The 17,610-nt window shown below is 52.1% G+C and overlaps 1 protein-coding gene across 1 annotated transcript; it reads left to right on the top strand.

Annotated features, from left to right (window-relative positions):
- Window positions 1-347: 347 nt before the first annotated feature.
- GDI2 (GDP dissociation inhibitor 2) lies at window positions 348-16,659 on the top strand. The gene is made up of 11 exons (XM_032986736.2): window positions 348-561; window positions 8,664-8,771; window positions 9,656-9,755; window positions 11,021-11,155; window positions 12,313-12,511; window positions 12,883-13,014; window positions 13,568-13,667; window positions 14,288-14,459; window positions 15,131-15,275; window positions 15,498-15,552; window positions 15,634-16,659. Exons 1-11 carry the CDS (start codon window positions 517-519, stop codon window positions 15,787-15,789), a joined length of 1,347 nt encoding a protein of 448 aa, XP_032842627.2. The 5' UTR covers window positions 348-516; the 3' UTR covers window positions 15,790-16,659.
- Window positions 16,660-17,610: the final 951 nt, after the last annotated feature.

Below are 17,610 nucleotides of genomic sequence, written 5' to 3'. Positions count from 1 at the left end.
CCCTTCGCGCCCGCCGTGGCGTGGGCACGCGTGTCGCACGCTCCGCGTGGGAGCCCGCCCACCCGCTGCGCGCACCCACGCGCCGTTGGCCCACGCAGCACGTGCACACGCGTGTACAAACACCCACCCCCAAAAAAAAATAATCGAGGACCCCTCGGTGCTGTCCGGGGGGGGGGGTGGGTGGGTGGAAGGAGGGAGAGGGAGGATCCGCGCTGCGCATGCGCGCCGCGCCCCCCACCACGGTGGCAGCGCCGTCGGCCCGGCGCAGCGCCCGCCCCCTAGCGACGGCGCGGCGAGCCAATGGCGGGCGGTGTCGGGTGGTGATTGGCAAGGCGGGCGGCGCGGCCACGCCCCCTCCCGGCGCGGTCTCCTCACGGCGGCGGCGGCGGCTCCATTTTCTCCCGCGGCCCCGCAGCGCCCGGCTCGCCTCAGCCCCGGCCGGCGGAGAAAGAGAGATTCGAGAGACGATCCCCCCCCCTTCCCGCACCACCCCGTTCTTCCCTCCCCCGCGCCGCCATGAATGAGGAGTACGACGTGATCGTGCTGGGCACTGGCCTCACGGTGAGGAGGAGCCGTCGCCCGCCTGGGCCTCGGGCCTGCCGCGGGTCGGCCGCCGCCCTGCCCCGCCCCGCCGTCCCCCCCCCCCCCCCCCCCCCCACCTCACCCCCACCCCCCTATCGTTCCCAGGGGTGTTAATCCCCGCTCCCCAGGGGCGCCGGTGGCTTTTTGCCCATCTCTCACCTGATTACCACACACCCCCCTCCCTCCCAGCCTGGACTCTGATCCCCCCCCACCGCCCCCCCCCTTCCCCTCCTTTCCCGCTTCGGGTACCCGCGTCCCCACTCCCTTCCCTCTATGTCGGGGTCCCTTCCCCAATTTCTCACCTGATTATTCCCCCCCCCTCCCTTTCGCTCGGATCTGGTGGGCATTTTCTTAATCTGTCACCATTGTGGCGCTCACATCCCCCCCCCCCCCCCCAGAACCCCGGCTGGGGTGCCTGGGTTCGCTGCTTCCCCCCCAGTATATTACATTTGGCGGGGGCCTGGGTGCTGAGCTTACGTCTCCCTCGCCCCCTCGGAACACCTGGGTGCTTTCCTTCATATATCACCTAATTATCATAGCACCCCTCATCACTACCCCCTTCTTCCCTCCCCCGCTCAGCCACCTGAGTCCCTTTCCCTCCTCCCTGCCTAGACCCCCGCGCTGGGTTCTGGTTTTTATATGATTATAACAGCCCCCCATGTTTGGATGTTTCCCCCCTTCCCCACCCGCGATCCCCGGCTGTCTGGGTCCCCCCCCGCCTCAGCTCCCGGGAGGCCCCCGGTCCCCGGCACTGCCCGTGGGAGGCCCCAGGAAATGCAGTTGTTTAGCAGAGGGAGGGTGGAGGACGACGGACAATAAAACGCCAACGGGAATTTATTGCTTGCTTTTTATTTATTTATATATATATATATTGTTTTTCAATCCTTATTATTTTATTTTTCCCTTCACCCCCAAACCCGAGGTGGCTGCAGGTCCATCCAGCCGTGCCCTCCCCAGAGCCGAGCCCAGTTTAGGGTGGAGGCAGACCTGGTTATTCCCCCCCCCCCCCTCCCCTCCATCCCCGCTCCGCCTTTGCAGCCTTCGGCTCTCCATCCAGCTCTGACTGCAGCAGGAGGGGGATGGGGAGGCGGGCGAGCCCTGCATGCCTGTCAAATTTGTCTGATTTCCCCCCCAAACCCCCTCCTCCCCTCCCAAAGAAAAAACACCAAAAAAAAAAAAAAATCCTCTCCTGCGTTCTCGCTTCATCTTGGTCATCCCTGAGGAAAGCTGACAGCTGATGGCACTTAGGGGGGTGCAGCGGAGGGAGGGGGATGAGCCATGGTGGGGCTTTGTCCTATTGTGGAGGATGCAGACCGCGCTGCAGGCTGCTGAGAGAGAGAGAAAAAAAAAAAAAAAAAAATGGCAGTGCCGCTGCCCGTGAGGTTTGCTGGTGGGGATTGCTTCTGGTTTTCTGGTTCCTGCCTTCCTTCGAACGGGGGAGATGCCTGGGGCCACCGCTAGCTTCTCCGCTGCGGGTTTAGTAGGGGCTGAAGGGTGGATTGCAGGTTACAAATAAGAGGCATTGTTTGAAGAAGGGGGGGAAGAAAATCCAATATGGTGGAGAGGAGGTTTTCCTCGCTGTTAAATCGCCTTTCCTGCTTTTGTTGCCTCCTGTTAACGGGGAGAGGTGGCTAGACAAAGAGCTATCTTTGGGGTTGGCCGTGAGGGATTTCCCCCACTTCCTCTGTTGATGGTAATTGTGAAGAGAAATGCGTGTGCCTTCCTACTGTGGCTTTGGTGCTGTGATTGACGGGGCTGCCACAGTGGCGAAGGCATCATGTCTGCTGGCACAGGACTGGGGCACGGCCGCTTTTTAAGGCAGATCTGGTTTATCATCTCCCTGTTTGGCGTATGGGAATAATGATAACGAAACCGGGTTGTGGCACAAAGAAAATGTGCAAAATGTGGGAGCGTCTTTCCAGCTGCTGCCCTAGGGTAAACCCAACTTTCCTGGTTGCTTTCATTCCTTTTTCTAAAGGCTCTTCCTGTGAGGTAGCAGGAATGACTTATGAGGCAAAAGCTTCTTCCCTCTGATAGGGAAAACTGCAATCTGTCCTAAATCCTGTCTCTGGCTCACCAAAGCAGGGAAACGGACTTTTGGGGAGGTGAAATATAATGAGCTTCTCATGAAGGGGCCTCCAATAGATCTGAGCGCCATTAAAATGTTAATTTATGCTTTAGAATGAGCCACGTATCAAGTTGGTAAGCACCGTGCTTAATCTCAAACTGACAAATGCCAATGTAAATTTGACAAAAGGCCTCTTGTGAAATCACTTTTAAGACAAGCTAATGCTAATGATCAGCAGTTGAGTTAAAAGGAATAAATTACGGCCTTATTTTAAGGTGTGCTGACCAAACTCCAGAGCCTGAGAGTGCACAGGAGCGCTTATTTTGCTTCTGATGTGCAGGCTTTACCTCTGAAATACCAATTAGAGCAGGATGGATTTCATCTCGACTCGAGCAGCTCGGGCGGAAAAGCAAGTGAAGGGAAATCAAAGGTCCTGGTGCAGCCAGGACGTTCCCCATCCTGAAATGCACGGTGTTGGCTCAACCATTCTGGCTGGTGAGTAGTGTCGGAGCAGAGCCTGGTTCAGGCTGGGCTACAGGACTCTTCCTGCACTCAGATGAGGCATCAAACTGGAAGCTTGAAAGCTGCTCCTCCAACTTTGGTCTGGTAGCAGTGCTGGGAGAGTCAGGCTTCCTGAGGAACAGGAACTGGAAAACACGCCGCGTAAACACATTCAGTTGTTTCTTTCCTTTTCCAAAGAGCCTTGAACTGTCATGAAACTTCTGATGATGTTTTCAACCAGCCTTCCCTTCAAGCTGCCCCTTGCAGAAATGGATTGTAGAGTTGGAGTCCCATCAGGCTACTGTTACAGCTGAGTGAGTTTGTGTCTCCTCTGCTGAAAAACCTGACTTGCATCTCAAGTACCAATCTTGATGCTGCCTGAACAAAACGAGATTAACCAGGGCTCCTGTTTGCTAGATACTTGAGCACCGTGCCCCTCTGCCAGGCTGCCTGTTAGGTTGTGCCCATTTTGTGTCTTGTCCTGTGAGAGTTACCGGTTGACCTGTCCCAGTATCCATCGCTAGGACTTCTACAAACCCCGTAAAATGGCTGTAAACCAGATCATCTGGGAGAGGCAGCGAGGGGTTGCTGATCTGGAGGGTTTTTTCTTTCTCTTTCCAAAGTGAAAGTTCAGTTTTTGATTTAAAGAGAAAAAATAAATCGTTGGAGCCTTTGTAAAAGAGCCACAAATGCACCCATTGCAGTGGCCGTTCTGGTTGGGTCTACAGGGCCACCGCTACGTAAACACAGAAGAGCACGTCCATAAATGGCACTTTTGATGGATTTGAAAGTGCAACATCAATATTTTGAGTGTTAATCTCTTCTTCAACCAGTAATGAAGAGCTCAGGCAGCTTTAGGACTGGGATTACTGGCACTAAAATATTTTAACTTTTTCCCTTACGTATCCTAACTGGAGACCCTATCGCAGTGCCAAGCTTCTAAAGATACCTTCTGGCAGCATAGGGAAAAATAATCCCAGCGCATTTTTAATCCTGAATGACTGCTGATACGACAACCTCAAATTTACACAGGGTATCATTAACTTCAGGCCGCTCATACGAGCGCTAACTGTGTGCTAACTCTGCAGGGCAGGTCTTTGCAAAGCGCTGTGGGTCTGGCTGCCCTGGTGCGAGAGCTGGTAGGTCTTCCAGCTGCTCTGTCCTGGAGGGATGGTGGCATTTCCCTGGTGGGAATGACTCCTCAAAGTTACTCAAGTCTTAATAGCTTTAAGATCCTTGGCTTAGGCTTGCTAGGTGCGTCGTGCATTGCAGATTAGGCAGCATCTTTCTCCAGACCTACTGCACAAACTCGTTTTTAATCTGGTGCGGTAATCGGCGGGCAGGAGAACACCTAGTGTTTTTATTTTCAGACTTGTCTTTTCAGTTCACCTTAATTTACACCTTTCTGGTCTGGAAATGGCTCAATACTCGCTCACCGGGACGTTCCGGAGTGAGATGTTGTGCCCTCTGACGCACGTTCATTATCTGCTTTCTATGCTCTGGACAACGTGGGTTATTTGATGTGAATGTTTGGCATAATTAAACTATCTTGTTCAGCCCCAGTAGATGACCACCATGTTCCTGCTTGAGTTTTCACTCATTGCAGGCACCAGTGTGTCAAACTAAGCTTCTTACCTGCCAGCTGCCTCACCGCGCTAAAGCTAAATAAATCCATCGCAAAGATACAAATTCACTTTCTGTAGGAGCAGCGTAAGCCAAACTCTTTGGTTCAAGATATATTTAATCAGATAGGCACAGGCCTCACTGCTTAAAGAGCCTAAATAAGGGACATCAGAGTGACTGCGAGGACCAAGTGGAGTGTCACTTGTCCTTTGCATCATCCCCTGGTAGCTGAGGGGATTGCTCAAGTGCAGCGAGTTGGTAGAGCTAAGCAGAGCTTTGAGTCTTGCTCGTTGGAGTCCGGCACGGTAGACGTAGCCAGCGTATGCGAGAGGTGGAGTAGCCTGGGCGATGCCGCCGAGCTCTGCGTAACGTCTTGCTCGCCACGGCACGGCCCTGTCTTTCTAAGAAAACGCTCTTGCCCTGCCAAAACGCCTTCTGGAAGATGAAGGGATTTTGCTAAACCTTTTGCGCAGAATCTTCCCCTCAGCACTGTTAGATGGACTGACGCTGGCTCAAGTTTTCCTCGGTCTGTCGCAGCCTTTCTGAACTGCCGCCCTACTTGGAGAAAATCCATGAAAACCTACTTCCTTCCCTCGATTCCTGAAGGCTTTTGCATGCAGAAGGGTCTATTCATGACCAGCTCTTGCAAGCGAGGGAAGAGCTGATGGGTTTAAGCAAGCATGGAAACACCAGTACCTCCGAGTCACCCTATTTATTTTCATGGATTTGTGTCGAATGTGCTGCCTCTACGTTTCTGACGCACGTTGCTCTCTGGTTCTGCGCTCTCCGGCCATTTAAAGCGGCCGAGCGGTGCCGGAGACGACATCGATCGCTCTAAGACTCGCTCCGTCATTCATTCAGCAACACAATGTGAGCTCTCGGGAGCCCACCGTAACCTGAACTGGCCGGAGCGGTGGATTATAGTACCACAGCGCGGCTGTAACTTGCACGAAGATTGTGTTTGACCCCGGCTGGATACCTGGAGCTTTCCCTGCTGCGTCCTGGTGCCCTTTCTGCTGTCAGCAGCTGCTCAGTTTTACCCGTTTGCGTGGGATTGACGTTTAGAATACAGCCAGAAAGCCACAGATTTGAACTCTGACGCTTCCCCTTTTATGTTTGCAGTCTAAACGGTTTCAAGCCCTTCCCTTATCAGTACAGGCTGTTTGTTTTCCTCGCTCCCTGACCCAAACGACATAATGACTTATCAAGCGGTTCCTAGACGCAGACTAGCGCACCGGTGGATGGGTACAGCCAGCAGTCAGCCAGCGCAGCCGCCGAAAGGAATTGCTGAGCTGGGAGGATAAATCTATTGTGCGTCTCGTGTGTTTTATGATTCTGCCGTCGCTTCATCGGTCGCAAAGGGAAGCGACGGTGAAAGGCCTGTGCAGGATTTCAACGCTTCGGGGGCTCTGCAGGAACCTGGGTGATAAAATGAACCTGTTAAACGAGCCTTGGATAAAATAGCGTTGTGATACCTCCACCTCGATCCCCGTACCTGCGTTTAATGGGTATGAAATAAGATTGAAAAGGTACTTAAGACCTCTTATCTTCTGCTGGTACCCAAATTCACTCTAGGGAGATGCCAGCAATTTGGGCGGGCAACCTGTTGAAGGAAGTGATGGGTGTGCTATTCTGGGAAGACAGAGCAAGAAATACTTTGAAGTTTCCTTAAATGGAGGAAGGAAATCAGCTGACATCTGGACCAAAGAATGTAGCTTCTGCAGCTTTTACTGTAACTTCATTTCTCCGTTTGATACTTATTTTGTTTTGAAATCCTGGTTGGTTTCCTCATGGCTCAGCTCCAGCGTGGACACTGGCGGTCCTGTACCACCATCTGGCAGAGCTGGTGAGCCAGGGTTTTGGAAGATCTTCCAGCGGGAGTAAAACTGCAGGTTAGAGCAAAGAGTCAAACCGGAGCCCTTGTGTAAGAGCTCTGAGAATTCCGTTTAAGTGAGGAAGGAGATCGCACTGCCTAGTGGAGATGCACTCGGTGTGATAGTCCCATGTTGCCCATGGTAAATCATTAATGTTTCAACTGACACCATAAAACCCACCTGTCCTTTTGCTAATGCAGTTCCTCAGCCTTGTAGGGCTCATGGTGCTCTTGAGTAGTGTCTGAACACAGGGTTTGGTGCAGCCGTGCCTGCTGTAAGGGTCTCTGCTGTCTTCAGCCTGTCTGAAAAAAGTGGTAGGGCCTTGTAGGACATGAGGGATCGGGAGTTCACGGAGGATGTATGCCGTAGGATTACGGAGAGGTTTTGTGAAAAGTACTGTGGCTAACCCAGTCCAGGATCTGTGTGGTGACCGTGAAGCCTTGTGGGCACCGTGTTGGAAATCCCCCATCGCTTCAGGGCTTAAACTCAGAGCATCCCATTCTTGCCGTGCACCAGGCAGCTCTAGTTTTTGCTCTTTGGGGCCTTGGCTGAGTTACCGTGGTGTCCTGGTGGGTACTAGGCTGGCTAGCATCGCCTCGCTCTCTCAGCAGAGAAGATTTGCCCGTTGCCACCTGGAAGTGCAAAACCAGCAAGTCCTTACGCCAACGATCCCTGCCAACCATCCACGCACCTGCAGATGCTGAGACACTTCGGAACAAAATAGCCCCTCCTGAAAGCTGCCTTTACCGCAGGTTGGCCTTTGTCTGGTGAAATTGAAGATTATTTTCAAAGCTTCCTTTAGCCCGAAGATTGACCAGAGTCAGGATTTGCAAGTCAAGTATATACGGTGGGATACGCGTGTGGACTAAACACGAAGGATCTCACGGAGGTGTGGCTCTTTGCCAGGAGGGCCAAGCTGCTGGTTCTCTTGAACAAACGCCTCCTCCGCTCCTGGCCAAGCAGATGTGCAGTGGTGGCATCTCTCAGCAGCTGGGTGTGAGGTTTTATGGGCCGAGTGAAAGATAACGCGAGATGTGGCCAGGACCTACAAATTGGATAATGTTGATGGTGAATGAGAGCTCAATTGCAAATGTAATTCAGCCTTTGGAGAGAGTTGAGGTGTAGAGCAAGAAGGATCAGTTAGACTTCCACAATAAGAAGTCCTAAACACGCAAGTATGCAAGTTTTTGTTAAGCTCTTTGGCTTGTGAATGCCAGCGCTGGGGACTGGGTTAGTTGCAAAGTTGTGTTTTAATGGGGATTTAGCCCGCGAGTCCTTAGCTGGCTCTGCAAGCTACAACTTGTGTCCCTCCAAGATTAGTCGCAGCCTCTTGCTGTTGCGTTCAGACATAGCAGCTGATCTGCTGCTCAGAGTAATCTTGGTGGTTTTAATCTCAGTGGGTACATAGCAAGGACAGCAAAGTGTCTACTGAGATAATAAAGCTCCCGAAAGGCTTAATTTGTTCCTTGTGCTACCTCTACCCTCTAAGAGTAGCTGTTGACTCTCTCGTGTATCCCAGTGGGGCAGATACCAAAGATTGAGGTTTTGAGTGGACTAACTGAAGTCTGGGTAAGACTTCATGCTCCTGCTTGTCACCCATCAATGAAGATGCTGCCTCTCTAGGGACGTCCTTAAATTGATGTTGGGCGGTTTAGGAGTATAGATTTTCCCAATCTGGCCCAAATGCGTGAACTTCCCAGAAATAGCCCCAGGGGAGCCCTGATAGGTGGTGGTTGTGTAGTTAAAACCTCCGGGTTGGCTTGCCCAGAGCAACCAGCAAACCTAGTAAGGGGTTAATCTGTCTCAAACAGAAGTCTTTCAGCATGCATGTCTTAATTCTGGAGTGAGGCAACTGGTGTGTTTGTTTCTCAAAGGACTGTGCAGGTACCTTCAATTCTAGGCATGCAGCAGGCTGTCTGGACATGCTCTTTGAGAGAGCATCATCGGGCAAAATGGAAGGAGGCTCAAATGTAACCAACTTATCCCTTGTGTCCTTTAATTTCCCCTCTCTGCAGGAATGCATCCTCTCCGGGATCATGTCGGTGAATGGAAAGAAAGTCCTTCACATGGATCGTAACTCTTACTATGGAGGGGAAAGCGCATCCATTACACCCCTGGAGGATGTAAGTACAGAGGCTGACACCCGCCTATTGTGTCACAATAAAGCACATAAAGGGGGCTTTATTTTGAGCTATCATAGGGGTGGACTCGAAGTAATTACTCTTAAGGGTTTCCTTTGAGTAGGAATGTTTTACGGCACTTCCACAGCAGATAAGTGGGGGAGAAACCAGCTAGCTAGCACTTGTTTTCCGTAGTTCCCAGCCCAGATTCAAGCACGCAGCACTTGAGCAGTCGTTTGAGGCAGAATGTCCAACAGCTAGATGTTAAAACTCTTCAGCTAAATGGTTACTGCCACGCTTGCCGGCAGATGTTGGCCCAGCGAATGCGGGGTGCTCTCTGTGCCTTGATGTTACGCTCAGTCCTCGGTCTGTGAGCGCTTCCAGCTAGATAGGCGCCACCTCGTTTGGTTACAGCTTGCACCCTGTGATTGTGTAGCTCCTAAAGCTGTCAGTGTGGCTGATGAATTAGATGTCAGGAAATCACCGCTCTCCTTGCTGCTTAACTGGGTTAAATATTTATATCGGGGAGTATGATTTAAATATACGGGGGAGCCTGCCTTCTCCTGAAGTAGGCACTTTGATCAGATTACCTTTAGCTATGTTAAGCAGTTCAGCAGGTCATAAATTCCCAAGCTTTAAGCCTTGGAGGAAGAAAGACTGGATGAGCAGAATAATGCTTCCTGATTTCTCACTGTAAGAATTTGCTGGATGCGCGTCGTGTATTGCATCAAAAATCAACTTGGAGCTAAAACACTGGCCAAAAGCTTGCTGTGAAGAGCTTATGTTCAGCTGGGGAGATGTGGGGGTGGAAAGTGTGTACCTGTGTGGGAGAGATTACACCCATAGATATTTCCTCTGCTATAATAAGTTTTGTATTCTCTCCGAAGCTCTACAAAAGGTTTAATCTACCAGGAACTCCACCAGAATCGATGGGGCGGGGAAGAGACTGGAACGTGGACCTAATTCCCAAATTCCTTATGGCTAACGGTAAGCGATACTGAGCTCCCTGATCTGCCTCGTAAGCTTAGGCTGGGTTAGTGTTCAGTGTTGTAATAGAACAAAGAGCCCTTCGGCCGTCTCTTCATGGCCTTGTGGAAGCATTCATCGAAGAGCCGCGGAAAGCTCGCTCGAGCTGACCTGCGCGTGTTCGTGCCAGAAGCACCACAGCTTCTCGGTGACTCGTTTTCGGCCGTGAACCTTTCCAACCCGGGAGATGGCTCCAGCTTGGAGCGTTTGAAAGGTTTGAGCATCCGTTTTCGAACGTCCTCTCCTAACGGGTTTGCATTTCTAGGCAGAGTTAATGCCATGACTTTGCGCGTCGTTACTCTTCCACGGCTTAGGAAGGAACGGTTGATTCCATGATGCCTGTTAATTCCCCTTGTTCCTATTTTATGGCTTGCGGACTCTGTCATCCCTTACCGGCGCTACGAATCCTCGTTCTTTTAATCTATGTGTTCCAGTCTTGGGACAGGCCTTCTAGACCAAATCTGCTCTCGGTGAAGCAGTGAGCAATGCAAGCAAGTTCAGGGGCAACTCCCTTTGCCAAATACCAGCCACTTGCTACTGGAACCTCTTGCCCCTGAAGCATGAGGGGGTAGATGCGTATTGTGTAGTGCCAGTCGTGCTCAAGGGTAGTGCAGTGGAAGACTTGATGTGATTCCAGTCAAGGTTTGGTTACTCTAGTCTGGGTTTACTCTCAGCTTGCACAGGAATCCCACTGCGGTGCTTTTCTAAGGGACAGCATCCCTCTGGGGGTGTGGCAGTGGGGGACAGGTAAGTGGGCGTGTGTTGACACAAGCTGCCTGCAAGCCAGGAATTACTTGGTGGTAAGTTGGCTGGACAGCTAATACGCAGGCTGTGCCAGGTCCAAGCAGCGAGGATGAGGAGCTGCTGTGGTCCCAAGACAACGACCTTTTTTGTCACGTTGAGCGTGAGTGAACTGCAAGGAGCAAAGAGCAGCAGCGTTCTGCAGCGGGTTAACGTGCTGCAGGATGGCTTTTACTCAGAGGACTGATGGCAAACCACAGGGGTGACAAGGAAGCTGTAAGAAAGCATTAAAACTGCCCGATAATTGCACTAGGATCTGCCACAGCCGGTCTGTTACACAAAGGTGTCTGAGCTGTGTGGGCTGAAGGCGATGCTGCCGTTGGAGGGTTTGCTGTGTTGAGAGAACTGTCTGCCTTGAGAAGCCCTGTTCTCTTGGCTTCTGGCTACAGACCAGCTGGTTGACTTGTGCCAAACCTCCTTTCCAGGTCAGTTGGTAAAGATGCTGCTCTACACAGAAGTCACTCGCTACTTAGACTTCAAGGTGATCGAGGGGAGCTTCGTCTACAAGGGAGGAAAGATCTACAAAGTTCCTTCCACTGAGGCAGAAGCCTTGGCATCCAGTGAGTAGTTACACCTTACTTTGTTTCCTCCCGAGGCTTCTGTCTCTAAACAAAGGCAAGACAGGTCCCTGCCACCCACATCTCAAGATTGGGCTCACGTAGGAAAGAAATCTTGACGCTCCTCACGTGGTGCCGTGCGTAGGCTCCAGCTCAGTAACGCGTTGTGCTTAGTGTAGGATTCTCCTACAGCTCATCTGACTTCAAACACCACTTTGCAGCTTGAGCCTTGAGTTACTGTTTTCTTGGAGATTTCAAATGGAGCAGGTCAGGCTGCCTGTTCCGAGGCTCCTCTGGTGAAAATCTGGCAGTAGTTTTGCTTCTTCCAGAGGTTACATTTGGGGCTTATGCTCCCAGCTCTGCCATAAATATTTAACATTGGGCCCTTGTTGGATGGAATTGTGTGTGTGAAAAACATCACGTTTGTCAGCAGGCAAACTGGCATGATTAATTCTGACGCGTGGCACCTAGCTGAAATCTTAATTGTCGGCTGCTTAAATTTCCCTCTTCAGATAAACGTACGGGTCGTTCATTCTAGTGCGGTGAAATACGTTAGGAGGTAGCAGAGAGCAGTCGGTTGGCTTCAGATGTGGGATGTCTTTAGCAGCATCTCTGAAAAGTCTCATGATAAAGTGACTCCTGCAGATAAGGCTCCCAGAACGTGGCTTGTCTGTGTGTTGGAGCCTTCCTCATGGCAGGTACTGCTGTTTGTTGTGAAGGAATCAGTCGTTCCTTCAATTTGGCCGCGCTGCCGTCCCGCGAGCGGTCTCTGAGGAGACTCACACCGGCAGAAGCAGGAGGTGCCTTTGGTCCCGTCTCTGCCTTCACGTTTCAGCAGGTCCGGTCTCGCTTCTCCAATTAGTAGACAATTAAAACGTATAAATGGTGCCTTGTCCAACCTCGTGCTTGAAGTTTTGACTCTGGCAGCACTTTAATTCCTTGGCGAGGCTGCCGGAGAGCTCAGCACCGCTCGCTTTGATCGCCACGCTTGGAGGATGGTAGATCCCAAGCACAGGTCTCTGCTTCTGGACGCTCAGGTTGAGCTTTACACCAGGTCAAGAGGAGAGTGCTCTGCAGGCTTTCCACCAGCTAGGAGGAGTGTTGAAGCCGGGCCTCCGGCCAGACATTGTGTAAATTCTGACAAAATACCTTGGTTTTAGGCTTAATGGGCTTGTTTGAGAAACGCCGGTTCAGGAAGTTCCTAGTGTACGTTGCCAACTTTGACGAGAACGACCCCCGGACTTTTGAAGGCGTTGATCCCAAGAAGACCACCATGCGCGACGTGTATAAGAAGTTTGACCTGGGCCAAGATGTTATAGACTTCACGGGCCATGCCCTCGCGCTCTACAGGACTGACGAGTAAGTGTGGGTTCCGGTGCTCCCCCAAATCGGTTGGGGTGCTGGGTGCCTACAGCACAGGCTTGGGGAGTGGGGGGTAGGGTGTCTCACAAAGTGTGTGTCTGTCCCCTGCATCTTAAAACTACCAGGTCCTCTGCTGATGGGATATTTAAACTTTGTGGGTTCCTGGGGTTAATGAAGCATTTCCTTCCTGAATAAAACCCCTTGCGACACTTAAGTGTTTCTAAAAGGGAATTTCCAGGGGAATACTTGCCAGGAGCAGCTGGAAGCTGGGGAAGGAAACTTCACGGGAAGTAAATATTTTGCTCTCTGTATTCCGCTGCAAATCTGGCTTTGTGAAATGTTACAAATCATGCAACTGCCCTCTCCAGCTATCTAGATCAACCATGCCAAGAAACAATCAACAGGATCAAGCTCTACAGCGAGTCGCTGGCTAGATACGGTAAAAGCCCGTACCTTTATCCCCTCTATGGCCTCGGAGAGCTGCCCCAGGGATTTGCAAGGTGAGAACTTTGTTTCGGACTCCGGTGTTTCCTCAGCCCTGCTGTGGTACCTTGGAGTCAGCGCTCGGGCTTCCAGAACCTGAGGCCGCGTAAAAATGACGCGGTCGTGAAGGGTTTTCTTACCATCTTAAGAAGCGATTCCTCTGTGTGAGATTTGCTTCTTTTGGGGCTTGTTTACCCCGGTTCCTGTTCGCCGTGGTAGTTTTGGGGTTTGCTCAGAGGTGCTGTTGGCAGCGTCTTGCCTAGCCGAGAGGTCGGATCTGCCGACGCGCTGTAACCTGCAGCTCTTAGGCTGTAGGACTGACCGGGTCGCACCAAACAGATTTCTTCCTAGCTGGCTGTAATTGCATTTATAACTTGTTCCAAACACCAGCTGATGCCTTGCAGAAAGAACAGCAGGCAGCACCTGCTGCGGAGATGTTTAAGCAGAGTATTTTGAAGCAGTTGAAGTGGGGGGGTTTGTGCGAGTGGAACAGAAACAAGGGGCTGGAAGGGGCTGTTAAAAACCAAACTCGCACCTGGGGAACGTGCTGAGGCAGCTTTCCTCTTGCAGGCTAAGCGCTATATATGGAGGCACCTACATGCTGAACAAGCCTATTGAAGAGATTGTGATAGAAAACGGCAAAGTGGTTGGTGTGAAGTCCGAAGGGGAGGTAGGCTACCTCATAATTTTTCTGCCCTTACCCCCCCAGCCCACATCTTGCCTCTCAAAAGCGAGGCTGGCTCTCACCCATCTGAACACGTGTGGTAGAAAAACCCTCATCGGAGCTTTAGGATCAAAACTGGCTGGTGCTGTTTTTCCCCGTGCCAGCTTTCTTAAGACATAATGTTTCGGCGCGGTGAGCGTACAGCGCAGTAGGTCCTACTCCAAGAGCTGGAATTAAATCTCCGTGGGGGCGGGAGAGTTGTTTTCTGAATTATCAGAAGGCCCGGAGGCTTCAGATTGGTCAAATATTGAATTATTACCGTAAAAATGAGTTCTAATGCAAACTGGTCCATTCAAATCTGGTTCAGCCTCGACCGCAGCGAGTTGTGGTCCTAGACAGGAAGGACTGGACTCTAGTGTTAGAGCTGAACTGCTCTGAACGACAAGGGGAAGCCGCGCTTGATCGCAGATTGATCTATAGAGTTAAGAATAACACGCCGAGATTTGGATTGCCCAAGTTGAAGCGCGCTGCGTGGCAGTGACATCAAACCAGCTCCCTCAAAGGGCTCTTAGTTTTCCTCCAAAATCGGCCGCGTGGGCTCACTCGAGGTCCGTCTGTCGCCGCAGGTTGCGCGCTGCAAACAGCTCATCTGCGACCCCAGCTACGTCTCGGACCGCGTAACGAAGGTCGGCCAAGTGATCCGGGTAATCTGCATCTTGAGCCACCCGATCAAGAACACAAACGACGCCAACTCGTGCCAGATCATCATTCCACAGAATCAGGTCAACCGAAAATCAGGTGCGTGGGGAGGGCGCCGGGTGGGTTCTTGTGTTCGGGTTAAACGGCCTCGCCCCCCCCCCCCTCCCCACGCGTGCGGGGAATGTGGCGCTTCTCGGGGCGGGACTTCACACCCTTGTCGAGAAATCCTTCAGGCCCCAGCGAGGCCGCGCCTTCAGCTTAGGGCTGTGGGAAAGCCACGTGCAAACCCACCGGCGGGACACGCCCCAACCCGGGAGAAGTGGGCGAGGAGCACGGGGGGGGAAGGGCTCTGGGACGGGGTGGGGGGGGGTGGGAAATGTTTTCTCGCCCTTGCACCAGAGGGTTGGGGGGGGAAGGGCTCTGGGTGGGGTGGGGTGGGAAGTGTTTTCTCGCCCTTGCCCCAGAGGGGTGGGCTGGCTGCGGGGGACCCCGCCGGCGTTCAGTCGCCGTCGTAGCTCCGAGCAGCCGAAGTTTGGAGAGCTCGAGAGAGCCGCCCGCGCTCCTCGGCCGAGAGCACGGAGGACAGCGGGGCAAGGACCGAACTCATTCCAACGTGCTCTTAAACAAGACGAGGAGGTTGGGGAGCGTCAGGGGAGCAGGGAGAGGCGGGCGCACGAGGAGGTTTTTCGGGGACGAGGCAGGTCGGGCCCCGGCTTCCCGCCGCCCCTTCCCAGCGCGTACTGAGCTGCCGCCGCGATGCGTTTCCTCAGACATCTACGTCTGCATGATCTCCTCCGCGCACAACGTGGCGGCGCAGGGGAAGTACATCGCCATCGCCAGCACTACGGTGGAAACCGCGGACCCGGAGAAGGAAATCAAGCCGGCCTTGGACCTCTTGGAGCCCATCGAGCAGAAGTGAGCCCCCGAGGAGCCCCCTCTCCCCTCCGCTGAGCCCGAGCACGGAGGCAGAGGTGTTAAAACTCCGAATTTCCTCTGCGCCCTGACTGCTTAGGCGCTGGGCAGAGCGATGCCCTTTACTTCATCCATTCTTGGCACCGATGCTGATGCTCAGCGGTGCTCTAAAACCCTTCTGAAGCTTTTTCTTTTTTTAATTATTATTTATTTTCCTCCTTCCAGGTTCGTTAGCATCAGTGACCTGTTCGCACCGACCGACCTGGGAACCGAAAGCCAGGTTAGTGAGCGCCGAGCTCCGGTTGGGGGGCGGGGGGGTGGAGGCAGAGGCTCGGTGCTAAGCGGCTCCTTCTCTCCCCAGATCTTTATTTCTCGCACTTACGACGCCACCACTCACTTTGAGACGACGTGCGATGACATCAAAGATATTTATAAGAGGATGATGGGATCAGAGTTTGACTTCGAAGAGATGAAACGCAAGAAAAACGATATCTACGGGGAGGAGGAGCAGCAGTAATGAGAATCTCTAATTAGGAGAAATTTAAATCGGCTAATATGAATATATAAGGAACTTAATGAACACTGTACGAAATTCAATATTGTAAGGCCTGCTTTTGTAATCCCATCTCTGAGAGATTGAAGAGTACTGCACTGGTAATGTTCCCCTTTTGGATATCATGTGTTAATTATTTCATTCTAGTAGGGCTGCTGTCCAGAATCTGGCAAATTACTGACTGATTTAACGACTAACCTCGTAAACGAAAGGCAGACTGAACCTTTTTTTTTTTTTTTTTTTTTCCTTTTTTTTTTTTTTTTTTTTTTTTTTGGCAGACGTAGACGTTGGTGTAGATTTGAAATAACTCATTGACAGCTGTGTCTTACCTTGCATTTTTAATCGTTTGTAACCATCCTTCACAATTATGTGCTTCTGGTGAGCTAGTAGATGTGACGGTTGTCACTCAAACCTGATATCAAGGAAAATAGAAACTGAGCACTCCATTATTGTGGACAGCATCCCTAAAGTCTCTCCCATCGATCTAACTCTGTGGCAAGTTGTATTATGGACAAAGCCCACATCTATTGTAGCAGCAACTGTTGGCTTAGTTCTGGGCACAGAACTTAACCTCCACTTAAGCTTCTAAAACTGTTTACATCGGTTGGGACACAGCTGTGCCTAAGGCTCCTTTGTGTTTTAATCTTAATAAAATTGAGAGAACAAATTACAGAGCAGGCAAGATGTGGAAGTATTTTTCTGTACCCTGGTGGCTTCTCGGCTGGACCAAACGGCACTGCGGTATCGGTCTGACAGAGCCTCTCTGCTTCTCGTGTCTCCTGAAGGCTCCAAATGATTTCTGTACTGCGAAGTAAAGCCAAATTCTGGAAACCAGTCCTGGGCTCTGGTCTGATTCACTTCAGCTGTACGAGGAGCATCTCCTTTCCGAGATCCTTTGGATCTCTGCCCGCCAGGGTCGAAACCGGAGTGGTTCAGAGCGGTTCCTCCTCAAAACCAGGCCCAGCCCTCCTCGCTTGGGCAGCTCGAGCTCCAGCTGCAGCTCCAGCTCCCTCCCTGCAGCCCCCCCCCCCCCCCCCCCGCCTCCGCCTCCAGAAATAGCGCTCGCTTGAAGCAGTAGGAAAGAATTCTTCCTCTTCGAGCTTCTCGCCAGGGCCTTGAGCTCTCTCTGAGTAAGAGATGCTCCTCCTCGGAGCGAGCCTGACTGATCCCCGCGCTCGGATCTTCCCCTTCAGCCGGAGCTGTGCTGCTCTCATGCTGTTGCTGCAGAGGAACCTGGGGGGGTGGTTTTGGGTTGTGGTTTTTTTTTGTTTTTTTTTTTTTTTTCCAACTCCAGCCCCTTCTCCTTTCCCCGCCCTCCCTGGGGGTAGGGGGCTTTCGCCACTTCCCCGCCGCCACTTCCAGGAACCCCCTTTCTGTTTTTAAGCCGGTGGGGAATGTTCTCCCTCACCTTGTGCTTCCTCTCTCGAGCCGCTTCGGCGGCTTCGAACCGAGAGGGGCACGTGGAAAGACCCGCTCCTTCCCCTCGGGGCTTCCACAACCTGGGTATTCTGGCTCCCGCGAGGACGCAGCGGGCTGAGCCTGCAGCCCCGAGTCTCCCTTTGAGTCAAACAGTCTTGCTCATTCTTTTTCCTTCCTGCGTGGCCCTTCGAAGTTGGGGTTAAGGCGGCGAACCAAAGCTGATTTCTGAGCTCTGGGAAATCAGAAGGCTGAGGGGCGAGACAGGGGCAGGGGGAAACCCCTCCCCGGGGAGCAGCGCTGGGGGAAACTTAGGTTTTATTACTCAAACTCTATACACAAAAAAAAAAAAAAAAATCATCCTGTACA

This window comes from Tyto alba, unplaced genomic scaffold (assembly GCF_018691265.1).
Source record: "Tyto alba isolate M040663 unplaced genomic scaffold, T.alba_DEE_v4.0 Super-Scaffold_2, whole genome shotgun sequence".
Taxonomy (NCBI): Eukaryota; Metazoa; Chordata; class Aves; order Strigiformes; family Tytonidae; genus Tyto; species Tyto alba.
This window is presented reverse-complemented; position numbering and strand designations above follow the sequence as displayed.

Excerpts from the sequence above, each read along its gene's own strand:
- GDI2 (XM_032986736.2), top strand. The coding sequence starts at position 517 with ATGAATGAGGAGTACGACGTGATCGTGCTGGGCACTGGCCTCACG. Across the intron at positions 11,156-12,312 it reads GGCAGAAGCCTTGGCATCCA|GCTTAATGGGCTTGTTTGAG; the intron begins GTGAGTAGTTAC and ends CCTTGGTTTTAG. Across the intron at positions 13,668-14,287 it reads GTGTGAAGTCCGAAGGGGAG|GTTGCGCGCTGCAAACAGCT; the intron begins GTAGGCTACCTC and ends CTGTCGCCGCAG.